Raw genomic sequence first — 13,111 nt, forward strand, 5'->3', positions numbered from 1 at the left:
TCAAGACTGGCTTCTACAAGTGTGGCCCACAGTCTGGAAGCATCAGCAGCATCCAGGAGCTTGTGAAGAACACAGAACCTCCAGCCCAACCCCAGATCCTCTGAAGGAGAATCTACATTTTTAACAACAATCCCCCTGTGTTTGTTTATGCTACTTCAAGGTCTAAGCAAACTCTGAAGCCAGACTGTAGTCAATCCCTGTGCTGCCACTTCCCAGAGAAGTGATCCTGGGGATGCTCTGAATGCCTCAGTTTCCCCAGGTGCAAGATAGAGATAACAGCATTGTCTCCCTCAAATACAGTTATGAGAGTTTACACATGCATGCACACACATACAATTTAGTTCTGAGACTCATGAAAGGTTTAAGAGTTCAAGAGAGGAACAAATTCCTCAGGCTTCCAGGTCTTCAAGCTCATGGGCCCCTTCCACAGTAACATTTGCCATAGTTTCTTGTAACTCATGCCCCTTAGATAGTCCCTGAAAGCCTCTCTGGTACACCAGAATCTCCCTGAATCTGTACCCCAAGTTGCCCGTTCATTCCTTGAAATTTATCTTCCATTAAGTAGCATAGTGTTTTTTACAACTTCTCTTTCTAGTTAAAGACTGTAAATTTCTCCTCTGCTGAGTCTTGTAGCTGACTATTTTTCATTATATTTGTAGGGCTCAGGGAAAAAAATGCAATTCCTTTATTTGAGAATCCTGACATTTATTAGCATAATAAAACTCTCAAGATGAAATTGCAGTTTTCCAGACAGTAATTTCATTTGCAGGACAACTTACAAGGGATTTATTTTAAACCCAGGTAAAACCTAAAATATATGAGACATGCAGAAAGTGCAGGCCCCAAATAAGATGAAATAAATGTGTTAGGGATGGAAAACTCAGCTGTTGTCTCTCACATTCTAATTAGGGGTGACAGAACAACAGCCCGGGGATTCAGGGTCTCAACCCATCTTGGTCTGCTTTCAAAGCTGCTGCTAGTTCTTGTAACAGAAGTTTCTTCCAACACCTTGAAAACCATCCCATCATATCCCCCGACACATCACTGCTAAGCACAAAGTTGTTGCAGCTGTTATGGTGGTAGTTGTTAGCAATGCCTTTCATTTGGAAGGAGCTTTCATATTTATCATTTAACTGACCTGCCAAAAAGCCTACTGATGGCCATACAGAAAATTCTTCCCTTCCTCAGTTATACCGAGGTTTACGGGAATTAAATGACTTGAATAAAGTCACGTAAGTAGCAGAGTCAAAAACAAAATTTGGTTCCTCTGAGTCCTAATAGAAACAAGTAATTTTAATGATAATCAGTTATGGTTTAAAGGCACTTTAGAGTTCAGGAAGAAGGTTCCCTCCATCACTTCATTTTATGCATTCAGTGAGGCAGGCAGACGGGAGGGAAGCCACGGAGCTGAGTTGCAAAATTGATATTATTGAACACATCTGTATGATGAATGTGAAGAACACATTCTTATCCTGGGTGACCCAAGAGGCAAAGCCCGTGGCAAAAGTTTATGTGCTGCTACTTCAGGAGTGCAATCCCAGAGGTGCAGGAGACAGCAGGGGTGAGGCAGAGAAGGAGGAAGTACGAACAGGGCGGTGTCGTACTGATCCGGCTTCCGTTTGGTTTCATCACAACTGGTTGCTTGATGTCGCAGGACTGTCTTCTAGAAAGGCTGCCACACCGAACAGGAGGAAGAAGGGAGAAGAACTGATCTACCAGCCTCTGACTCCCATTTATCTAAGGCTCACCGCATGGGGCATTAACTTCCCATCTCTTCTGCCTTATGCCTCTGAGGCAACAGCAGATGAGACATGTGGCAAGGTACCATTGGCTTATATCCACAAAAGGCTGATCAGCAGTGGGGAAAAGCAGAGTCTATGCACAACTAGTTATAGTAGTGGTGGCTGGGGGAAAATATGCAGTCAAGGATCTGAGGAACAGGGGAGGCAAGAGGTAAAGTGGCACACAGGAGATGTCTGGCACAGCCTATCAAGTAAGGGCAACCAGTTCCCTGACATCCCGAGTCCATCTATCCCTTTTCTCTTGTCAAACACAATACTGCAAGCATTATAATGCTAGTGAGTTCCAGGATGGGGATTTGGACCCAAGTTTTCCTGACTGTAGAGACTGTAACCTTCCCAGCCTAATGTGCTACCTCTCTGTATATGTATGTGGTCATAACACGATGAGTTCAAAAACACGATGCCCAAACGAATCCAATTGATAAGGGGGAAAAAGTCATTCAGGTAACAGATGGTAGTCTGGCAGGCTGTCCCTCTGTCTGCAGGGTTCCTGCAGCAACTTTCCCCCTGAAACAGTGATAATTTCCTCCTAAAAGGGAAAAAAAAGTATGCACAAATAGATACCATCCCCGAGAGTTATTGAGAAGTTATTGGGAGAGTCTTTTGTTAATATGAAGAACACGCTCAGATTAAGTGAACAGTAGAATCAAAGTCAAAAGGAGCATGAGGACAGAGAAAATCATCTGAGCACACTTTCATACCCCAGAGAGGGTCGTGTGCTAGGGAGCAGAGGCTTTATCAGATGTCTAAAAACCATTCTTGGATCTTTAAGTCACCCCAGGTCTTGGGTTCAGCTGTAGAAATACATGAAGCCACTGCCTCAATATTGCAACTCCAGGGCCAAGAAATAATTCAAAGACAGAGAAGGGTGGCAGAAGAGGTTAAATAAGGAAGACAAGGCAGTGTCAATCACCTGTCCTGGAAGCAGGGGCTCAGGAGCCTTAGGCAATTCCAGTGATAATATCAATGTGGGTAATAATAACATCATGAAAGATGCAGCATCTATGACCTCCATAGAAAATCCTTTACAATCTCTCTTCTATTATCGCCATGATTTTATAAAGAGTGACAAGCAGGAACTAGCTTGCTAGAAACCATTGCTGATTGTTGCTGAAAAACTTTTGGATAAAGTGCATGCATTCAACAAACATTTATTAAATGTCTATCACATACTAAATTCAGGGTCATGTGTTAAATTTAGGGTTCGGCACTGGAATTATTTTGGATTATTAAAACATGATCTATGCATCCTAAGAGCTCAGTTTGGGGCAGCCATGACAAATAGGCTTCGTCTTCTGGGGTCATAGCTACTCTCTTCATGAAGGAGTTGCATCAGCTGTTAGCCATTTCTGTCCTGAGCACTGGGATGAGATCAGCAGCACACACGCCAAATATTTAGTATCCCTTAAGACATACAAATTGACTTGTTCTTCTGGATGGCAGTGGATCTTCCAGAAGGTCATAAGGATTCGAGCTGGAAAGTTCTTAAGCTGAGTTCAAAAATATGATGCCCAAATGAATTCAATTGATAAGGAGGAAAAAAATCATTCAAACAACAGATGGTAGTCTGGCGGGCTGTCCCTCTGTCCGCAGGGTTCCTGCAGCAACTCTCCCCCTGAAACAGTGATAATTTCCTCCTAAAAGGGAAAAAAAGAAAATTCATTTATAATCGAGAAAGAGAAATAAAAATTATACCAGTGTCCAGTTCAAGACAAAGAGACTAAGAACATGCATCTGCCTCCTTCTGACCAAAAAAATCCTTCTTTTAAAAGAAATAAATTCATAAAATTACCGGAAAATAGGAAGGAAGTCATCATCAAAGCAAAAGAGGTTGCCGAATTTGTGAAAAACCAAAGATATACAGGAGGGAGTTGTCAGGAGGGAGATATACAGGAGGGGGTTGTCAATGTGGGACATGGCTAGTCCAAGTTGGGGACAAGTTGGGGAACTCCAGACAGGTGTTTGCCTCAGGCAGATCGTGAAATGGGGAGGAGCACACAGTTTCTTAGGCGGACAAAGAGACCCAAAAAGCTCAGGCACTCCCAAAAGATGAGCTACCCACTGTCAAATCCAACCCCTCCAGCATGAAGAGACTGAATTTGGGAAACAGAAGCTCTGTCTACTCATGAATAAACAGGAAATTTAAAGTTGGAAGATTACCTCATAGCCCCAAATTTATAAACATTTAGGAAAAACCATAGATGCTAAACTTAATAGAAATGACTCCCAGGAAAATGTCAAGTCTATAAAACAAACAGTAGGAGGCTTTAAGAGCTGTGTATTAATCTCTTCAGCAGAACAAGAAATAAGTCATCCACAAAGTAAGAATGGGCCATTATTTTTTTTTTAAAGCAAAGAGCCATTGAAAGAACCTGGAAGTGAAAAGCATGACCATTTAAATTAAAAATAAAAATTTTAGTCGAAGAACTGAAGAGCAGAATGGATATAACTAAGGAGCAATTTAGTCTCTGAAAGAACTGTCATGTCAGTAAGAAAGAGACATCTTCATAGAAAATGGACAAAGGATATGAACAGACGATTCACAGAAGAAGAAAGCCAAGTGGCCATTAAACATGAGAATAGATCCTCAGCATCAGTGGTATTCAGAGAAATGCAAGCTAAACCACAGTGAGATTCAGTGTCTGCCCATATGATAGAACAAAATTAAATGACTGATAGGTCCCAGTGTTGGCAGCAGTGTGGGAAAACAGCCTCGTACAGTTTTGGCAGGAGCCTGAATTGGTGTGTTTTTGGAGGGCAAACTGGCAAATCTTTTCTAATTAAAATGTGCATATTCTTCTCTCCAGCAATTCCAATTCCAGAGACCCACCCTAGAGAAATACCACACATGTATCCATAGTGACATACAGGGAAGTCTCTGCAGCACTTTTTGGGATCAAGAGGAGAATGGGTAATTAAACTGTAATATGCATTCATACCATGGAATACCACAGGATATTTACAAGAATTGGTACATATATTGGTATGGAAAAAGCTCACAGATATTGTTTAATGACAGCCAGCACGTCCTGATAACTTAAAAGTCTTGGGTGTATTTTTCCAACACTTTACACAGTGATCTCTCACTATAAGCTCACAGGGACCTGCAGAGGTGAGAGCTTTACTAAATCTACCTTACTGCGAAAGAAATTAAGGTGCAAAAGTCTGAGTAGTCGCCCAAAGTCACACACAGTAATGAAGTTGGAATTTAAAACCCAGCAGGCTGATTCCAGAAACCATGCTTTTTAAAATCTCGCTCAATGATTTATTAACCATGCATGTTAAGAAAACAAGGTGTTCAACTATATGTAAAGAATTATGCAAATTATGTGAAAAATAGCAGAACTATGTATTTCCTATATAAGTTTTTACGTTATTGCCCAGAAGATACATAGCTAGCTACATGGCAAATTGATGATTCAAGGTGGAGAAGAGGATTTGAAATGATTGAGGCTTTCCCTTTGTATTGTATTTGATTTTCCTCAGGATGTAATCACAAATTAATCGTGTAATTAAAATTTTAATTTATAAAAGCTGGTCATCAAATCTCCACATGAGCATAGATGATATCTCTCTTCGGTGTTAGAAATGAAATTGTCAGTCTCCAAGGTTCAGGTTTGGAAGAGAATAAAGACGTTCAAAGACATCTTGTCTGGCCTTTCCATACAGGAACCTGACATGAGAGGTGGACATCTAGCCTTTGTCTGAAACACTTCCAGGGACAAGGAGTTCATCACTGCTAAAGTGGACTACATTGTACAAGAAAAGCAAACTATGCTTTAGAGATAGCCTGAGGCTTAACTCCTGGTCCTAGCTGGTACCAGCCATGAAAATTTAGCCTTGGTTTCCTTGGGGCTAAGATCCCTCCCTCGCAGAAATATCATGAAGATTAAATGAGAGCATGTATGTAGAGCAGTTGGCTCAGAGCTTCACACAGAGAAGGTCCCAGTCCCCGCATCCTCTCCCTTTCTTTTTCCTCTTTCCAACACAAAGAAAAATCTACCTTGACCCTGGTTGGTCCAGTTTTCTGGACAACACTCCATATTCAGCGCCCAGGTTTTTGTGAATAGATGACTTTCTGCGTGCTCTACTCATAAGATCAAGTTAAGAGCTGACCCTCAAGTTCTAAGGACATCCATGAAGAGATGAAGAGACAGCAATCCAAGAGTCCCTATTGTAGCAAAAGCCCAGTGAGAAGGTCATGCTTCTGTAAGCCTTTCTACACATGCAAAACTCAGGAAGATGTTGGAGCACCTGAGCTACCACCACTCTGCCTCTCAGAATCCTTCCATCCTGCCTTTCTGGGTCACTGAGTTCCACCTTTGGCTTTCTCCCAGTTACCACTGATGCCAACAGCCACACTAACAGAAAAGTTGCTCTTACTACTTACATTGTTCGGAAGACCACATCTTTTTCAATGCGGGGTCCAAGGTAGGGGGACAAATTACAAAAAGAATGCTGGGAAATAAGAATGTAACCACGTTACAGTTAGAGAGATTTGTTATATACGTGACCTCGTGGATGCTCACAGGGTCCAAGCTCAGTATCATTTACATACATTTGCCTACTCATGACACTGATGCTCAGTGATACTAAGTAACCTGCCCAAGCACACATGTACTAAATAGTAAAGCTGGAGTTCAAACAAGAGGCATGGTAACTCCTCCCCTAGAAAAGCTTCTAACCATGAGGTGGCCTGCTGTACTTCAGCTAACTCTCAGAAGCTGCCAGAGACCTGGCTGGAGGGTCCTCAAAAGGGACACGCTTGGGAGTAAATTGGAGGTGAAATGGGCTTTGAGAAAGAGTGGATCAACCACCCCAGGCGATAACAGTAGGGAGCATTCAGGTCCTCAAAGTGAGAAGAGGTCTGGGGACAAGGATTAGAGGTACACACGTGCCCCAGAGGGACAGCCAAACAAAAGAATCGTGGGCTCCAAAGCCCAGACTGACAATATCTGGTCTAGTCCACATCTTTGGGACCCCCTAGTCCATTGCTTCGTGCCTGCAGTCTTGCTGTGCTTGCTTCCACTCTTTTCAGCTCAGATTTCTGCCAGTTTCACCCCCGACTAGCACTCCTACAAGGGATACCTTATGGAAGTCAATGAGATCTGTCAGCGTTGCATGGCGATTGGGATCCACTCCCAGGAAGCTGTAAAAATCCCCAGAGGCATCCACAAGAAAGTGCTTGAATCCCTTCTGCAGGCGGTAGGAAAGGGTGTATCCCCAGATTTTCTCACTGACCCGGACCAGAAATGCTCCCTCAGTCATGTTCTCCAGGAGATCTTCTGCATCTTCTCGGCTAATAATTCCTAGTTTAAAAAAAAAAAAAGTCAGCAGGTTCTGCAAGCCCCTCCCCACCGTTTACCACTCCTCCCTGCCCCTTACCCTGTGGCTCAATGTAGACCATGGTATCAGAAAGAAAAGAGCCTTGGGGGCTGGCCAGCACTTGCCTTCTTCCACAGAGGGCATTTGGGCCCTGGGTGACCAGTTATAAGCCTGGGGATAAAGTTTCTACCAGAACCTGAGTTGAGCATGCTTTCCTCCAAATTGAGCCACACTAATTTGGATTAATTGGGTAAGCAAGGAATTGGTAATGAGCTGGGATTATAGCATCTATTGATTACAAAAACAAGTCAGCAGGCACTGCCCTGTGCAGAGCCTTATGAGTCCTGCTTTAAAGACTAAACCAGAATGACTTCCTACGACTGCTTCACTTAGCTCTCTGGTATGGTAAATGAGCACCTGAAATCAGGATTTTTCCCTTAAAAGGTTAAAAAAAAAAAAAAAGACTTTCTCCAAATACCAGTGAGTGGATACCAGGCAAAAAGTTTCTAAATAGGGACAAAGAATTAAGCTTCACTTCAGCTCAAAGAACAAAACTCTAACGTTTTGCAGTCCTGTGCAATGTGGTTCCATCATAGTGTAGAAGTCGGGTCTGACCTTGGAGTTGTGTATATGCTGGTGACAAGCCCCTGAAATGCCTTTAGGAAGCCTCTTTCATCTGGACAACGTAGGAAAGGTGATGTGTTTGATGGATCAGACTCTGGAGGCTGAGAGGTGGGAAGAGGAGGGGAGGTCAGAAGACCTGTATGAACTCCCACCTCTACCCTTACCTGGCGATGGAAATTTCAGCCAAGCCCTCTACTTCTCCAAAGTCCTTTGACACTGAGGTGTTCGTCACCCAAATAGTTCAAAGGCATGTTATGACTTTAAAGTCTGATAAAGAATTCAAAACCATTGTATACACCGAGAATGGCTGTGGAAAGTGCTGGATCCCACTGTCATCTGTTATTCTGGGGGAGAGGTGAATTGCAACACATTGACCTTCTGCACATGCGCTTGTTTACACTTTGCATACTCACTGTAAGCAACAAGCAGAGGGACAGAAGTAGCTGGGCTACTCATCTCCATGACCCTGAGAGGCACTGCACACCTGTGACTTCTCCTCCCACCACCCCACCTCAACCTAAACCTACAGTCAGTCTCACCCACTCCCCACATCATTCTCCTACCCAACAGGATGCATGTGGGACTTTCCTTGTGCACAAAGCAGAGGACACAGAGGCAACTACTGTCAGATGCTCTACCTTTCAAAGACAGTCAGCGCAGTCAGGGGCCACCTATTTCTTCCTTACCCAGGACTTATATCAAGAGGCAATCAAGTCAGCTACCCCTCCAATTCCAGGCTACAGGAGGCCTGACAATTAAGTTCACAAACTCATCCTAGAAAAAGTGTTACATACCTCATTGCTGAAAATTACTATGATCACCTGTGAAGTACTCTCTCTCCGCAGGTGCACCAATTCTGAAGACTCTCCCCACCTTCTCCTGTACCCTCTCCCCTTTTTCTTCACAGATGTGTCCCCTGATCAATGTCTCGCACATCTGCTTCCCAGAAGACCTGAGCTGACACAGACACCTCATCTTTACATCCACTGCGCCTGGGATATAAGGAAGGATGTTTGCAGCAGTGACGAAGAGTACAGACTAAAATCACAGGTTTGGGGTTTTTTCCACAGGTGGCCTTGGGCAGGTGACTTAAATTCCTCTGAAACCCAGTTTGGCATCCTCATCTAGGTGGTACTGATATTAATACCTACATCATAAGGTTGTTTGAGAATTAAGTTAATCCACGAATGTGCTTAGCACGGTCCCTAAGAACACAATAAATATTAATAACTAATACAATATAACTAGTTGCACTGAATACATTAAATATCCTACATGTGTTAGTGTGGGAAGCTATTTTGTATTAGTAGATGCAACGCCAGGTTTTGCTGATCCCTCTCGCCTACACACACACACACAATCTCTCAAACACAGGCTACTGAGAATGACTTTCTCTGAAGGGACCCCAGCCTGGGTCCCAGGACCCCAGCCTGTCCCATAAAGTTAGCTGGGCCATTCTAGGAGACTGTCCAGGTGTTCAAATGGTGAGATCTGTGAATTCTGCCCCCTCTTTGATACTTGCCTAGAACTCAAAATAGTAATTTGGCACAAGATCAAAGGTAATACAACCATAGTTCAGGATGGCAGAGAAAACCCAACTCCCCAAGAGAAGTAGTACAGAATCCTTGCAAGGAGATACTGTTTTCCTGCCCCATTCCTATGTCCTCTTGTCTCTCTCTCTCTCCCTGGATTGCTTCTCAGTCAAGTGCAGAATGTCTGGGAAATGAGCATGAATCAGCACCCACCTCATCCCTCCTCTGCTTCTTCTAAACACTCTACCACTTCCTAGCAGAGGAAAGAAAGGATGCCCTGCCTCACCCTTTCCAACTGGGGAATGAGCACACCGTCAGGGTCACTGATGTTTTCTCATTCTGCTAATGGTGATTGTTCTCACAATGTTTCTCACAATGCTCCAGATAATTGTTCTAGAATAAACACTGAAGAGTACAACTGCATATTCTTTATGAGCCAGTTCTCATTCCCAGATCATAGGAACTATCATTTCTCCTGTAGTTTCCAGGAACATTTTCTCTCCTTCCTTCCTTCTTCATTGCCCCCTCTTCCCTTTAATAAATGTGTATTAAGCACCATTTAAGACCCAGGCCACACGCGGGGCACCTGGGAATCAGCAGTGAATGAGATACAGTTCCTGCCTTCCAGAAGCTCTGACTCTGTATAGAAATCAAGACTGGGAAAAGAAAGAGAGAGAGAGAGAGAAAGAAAAGGTTTTAAATCTAAAAACAAAAGGTTAACTGTACCCAGTGGTGATGAGGCAATGTGGAATATGGGCTCAGGTGCTATGGTGGAACCTAGGAGAGGCACCCCACCCAGCTCTGGAGCCAGGAGTGGTTAGACTGAGTCCAGAAAGGGTCAAGTGGAAGCAAGGCAGGCAGGCAACTAATGATAGGAGGTGTTCAAGTATGGAAAGTAGGTTGAAGGAGTGTGGATCAGAGCCATGGATTTCAACTCACTGAAGCCGTCCTCACCTAAGAACTGCTTCATTGTCACATTTCCAGAGTTATACTATTGGCATCTGGCTCCCTGGGCACTAGTTTCCCAGAAACGGCTTCCATTTTCCATTTTGTGACCCTCATCTCATTTGGCCTTCCTAACAATCCTATCATCCTCAGTTCACGACTGAGAACACTGAGCATCAGGAAGATAAATGATTTATCCAAGTTCACAGAGCTTAATGTTCACAGAGATATTAAGTGGTAAACTCAGGTCCTTAGACTCCAAGTCCAGTGCTCTTTGCTCTGCACTATGTTATCTCAGGCAAAGGGTAGTAAGTGCTGTGGAAGACACACTAGGGAGGAGATTAAGAGCATCTGGAGAAGTCAGGGCAGGCTTTGAGGAGGCACTGAAGGGGAATGTGAGTGGGTCTTGAAGACCAGGTGGATTCTGTGAAACGGTGAGGAGTAGTAATGAAGTATGAGGGAAGAAGGAACAAAGGTGAGTGAAGAGTCAGAGTGAAGACTAAGAAACACATCCCGTGGGACCTTTTATAGCAACGTAACAAGAGAGAAGTGTAATCTAAATCTCAGGAGGCTAAAAGACACAGTGATAGAATGGAAGATCTAACATAAGTGTAATCTGTGTCCTACAGGAGAGGAAAGGAGGTAATATTTAATGAGTCAACAGTTGAGAACGATCAAAGACACATAAGAGTGAAACTGTGCAAAGATATTCAGTGTCTTCCTTTGTCAACCAGAGAGAAAAGGCAAATTACCTATAAAGAATGAACAATTAGACTTACAACTAACTTCTCAGTTGCAACATTAAAAGTCAGAGGACAACAAAATAATACTTTCAGGATGTTGAGAGAAAAATAACTCTGTAGATGAAACTATTTTTTAAGGAGAAGGGTAAAAGAAAATCATCAGACAAAAATTTGAGGGAGTTGATTACTAAAGGAAATTATAAAGGAGGTACTTTAGGAAGAAGAAAAATGTGTTCTGGGTAGAGAATCTGAGATGCCAGATGGAAGGATGAACACAGATACTGTAGGTCATTCTTAAAAAACTGACTTACAAAATGATGATGATAATGAATACTTGGGGATTAAAAAAAGATAGAATTGCTGGGTGCAATGGTTCAAGCCTGTAATCCCAGCACTTTGGAAGGTGGAGGTGAGAGGACTGCCTGAGTCCAGAGGTTCAAGACCATCCTGGGCAACTTTGTGAGACCTCGTCTCTACAATAAATAAATAAATAATTAGTCGGGCATGGTGGCGCATGCCTGTAGTTCCAGGTACATGGAGGGCTGAGGCAGAAGTATTGCCCGAGCCCAGCAGGTTGAGGCTGCAGTGGCCATGAGCATGCCACTGAACTCCAGCTTGGGCAACAGAATGAGACTCCCACTCAAAAATAATAATAATAAAATAGAGATAGAACTATAATACTAGACATCTAGTAGACTAGCAGTAGGGAACAGGATGGAGTTTAAAAATTCTGTTTGTTTAGGGCAGGGGTAAGAATGCATATAGTCAGCCCTCTGTTTCCACAGGTTCTGCATTCATAGATTGAGCGAACTACAGATTGAAAATATGAAAAAATAAATAAAACGAATACAAATAAAAACAATTCAATATAACAACCATTTACATAGCATTTACACTGTACTAGGTATTATAAATAATCTAGAAATTATTTAAAGCATAGGCGAGGATTTACACAGGTTATATCTAAATACAACATCATTTTACCTATGGGACTAAGAGCATCTATGTATTTTTGGTACCCTCAGGGGTCCCTGGAACCAATCTCCCTAGAGCACTGAGGGACAACTGTATTACTTTTATAATGTGTTACACGTACATGTTAAATTATCTATATTAACCAGTAAAAGACCTTGAGACTGGCATAACTGCTAAATAATAGAGATGAAAAAGTGGAATGAGAAAAAAGTTTTCAATGAAGCATGAGAAAAGCAAATAACTGAAAAATAAATACACTGTTACACCATTTATATTAGGTTAAAAAGCTCACAAAACTCATCATGATGGTGTTTGGAGATTAATATGTAAGTAATAAATGAAGCAAAGAAATAGTGGAGAAGGCTGGGAGCGGTGGCTCACATCTGTAATCCCAGCACTTTGGGAGGCTGAGGTGAGAAGACAGCCTGAGACCAGGAATTCAAAACCAGCCTAGAACACATAGTGAGACCTTGTCTCTACAATAAATCAAAAAAATTAGTCAGGTATGGCAGTGCATGCCTGTGATTCCAGCTACTTGGAAGGCTGAGGCAGAAGGATCACCTGAGCCCAGCAAGTTGAGACTGTGATGGCCGTAATTATGCCACCACTCCAGCCTGGGTGACAGAGTATGACTGACTAAAAAAAAAGAAAAAGAAAAGAAAGAGGGAAGGAAGGGGAGAGAGAGAGAAAGAAAGAAAGAAAAAATGGTGGACAAAATATTCAGGATAGGGTTCATATCTGGTGGAAGGGAACAGGTTATGATGGAAAGAACACATGGGGGCTTCCAAGCATTGGTGCTATTTCCACTTCTTAAGCTCTCCTTAAGCTCTTCATACATATATGTACATACATGGTATATAGTTAATATTTAATATTTAAAATATTTTAATATTGTTGCACTGCAGTTTCCCACACATTGCTGCTATAACATTCATTCAAAATTGGTCAATGTCTTTTCAGGGCTGGGCAGGTTACCAGCTAGAAAAACAGAGCCCCTAATGAACTTTAAATTTCCATGCTGGCTGTCTTGAGTTGCTGAAGGATAGTTCTCAACCCTGGATGATTCCCAGGTACCACTTCAGTAGGGCTTGGTTCAATTCATTTGGGATAACCAAGTAGTAATATTGTTCAAAATCTTCTCAGGTGATTCTAATAGGTGGCTTGG

The 13,111-nt window shown here is 42.6% G+C and overlaps 1 protein-coding gene across 1 annotated transcript in view; it reads right to left on the bottom strand.

The window, feature by feature from the left end:
* Positions 1-3,350: 3,350 nt before the first annotated feature.
* SH2D4B (SH2 domain containing 4B) overlaps positions 3,351-13,111 on the bottom strand; it is a 90,753-nt gene continuing 80,992 nt past the window's right edge. Inside the window, exon 8 of the mRNA XM_008049890.1 lies at positions 3,351-3,439. Within this exon, the coding sequence (XP_008048081.1) occupies positions 3,351-3,439 (89 nt within the window). The remainder of the gene's footprint in view (positions 3,440-13,111) is intronic.

Source organism: Carlito syrichta, unplaced genomic scaffold, assembly GCF_000164805.1.
Source record: "Carlito syrichta isolate Samal-C Ts95f unplaced genomic scaffold, Tarsius_syrichta-2.0.1 Scaffold56974, whole genome shotgun sequence".
NCBI lineage: Eukaryota > Metazoa > Chordata > Mammalia > Primates > Tarsiidae > Carlito > Carlito syrichta.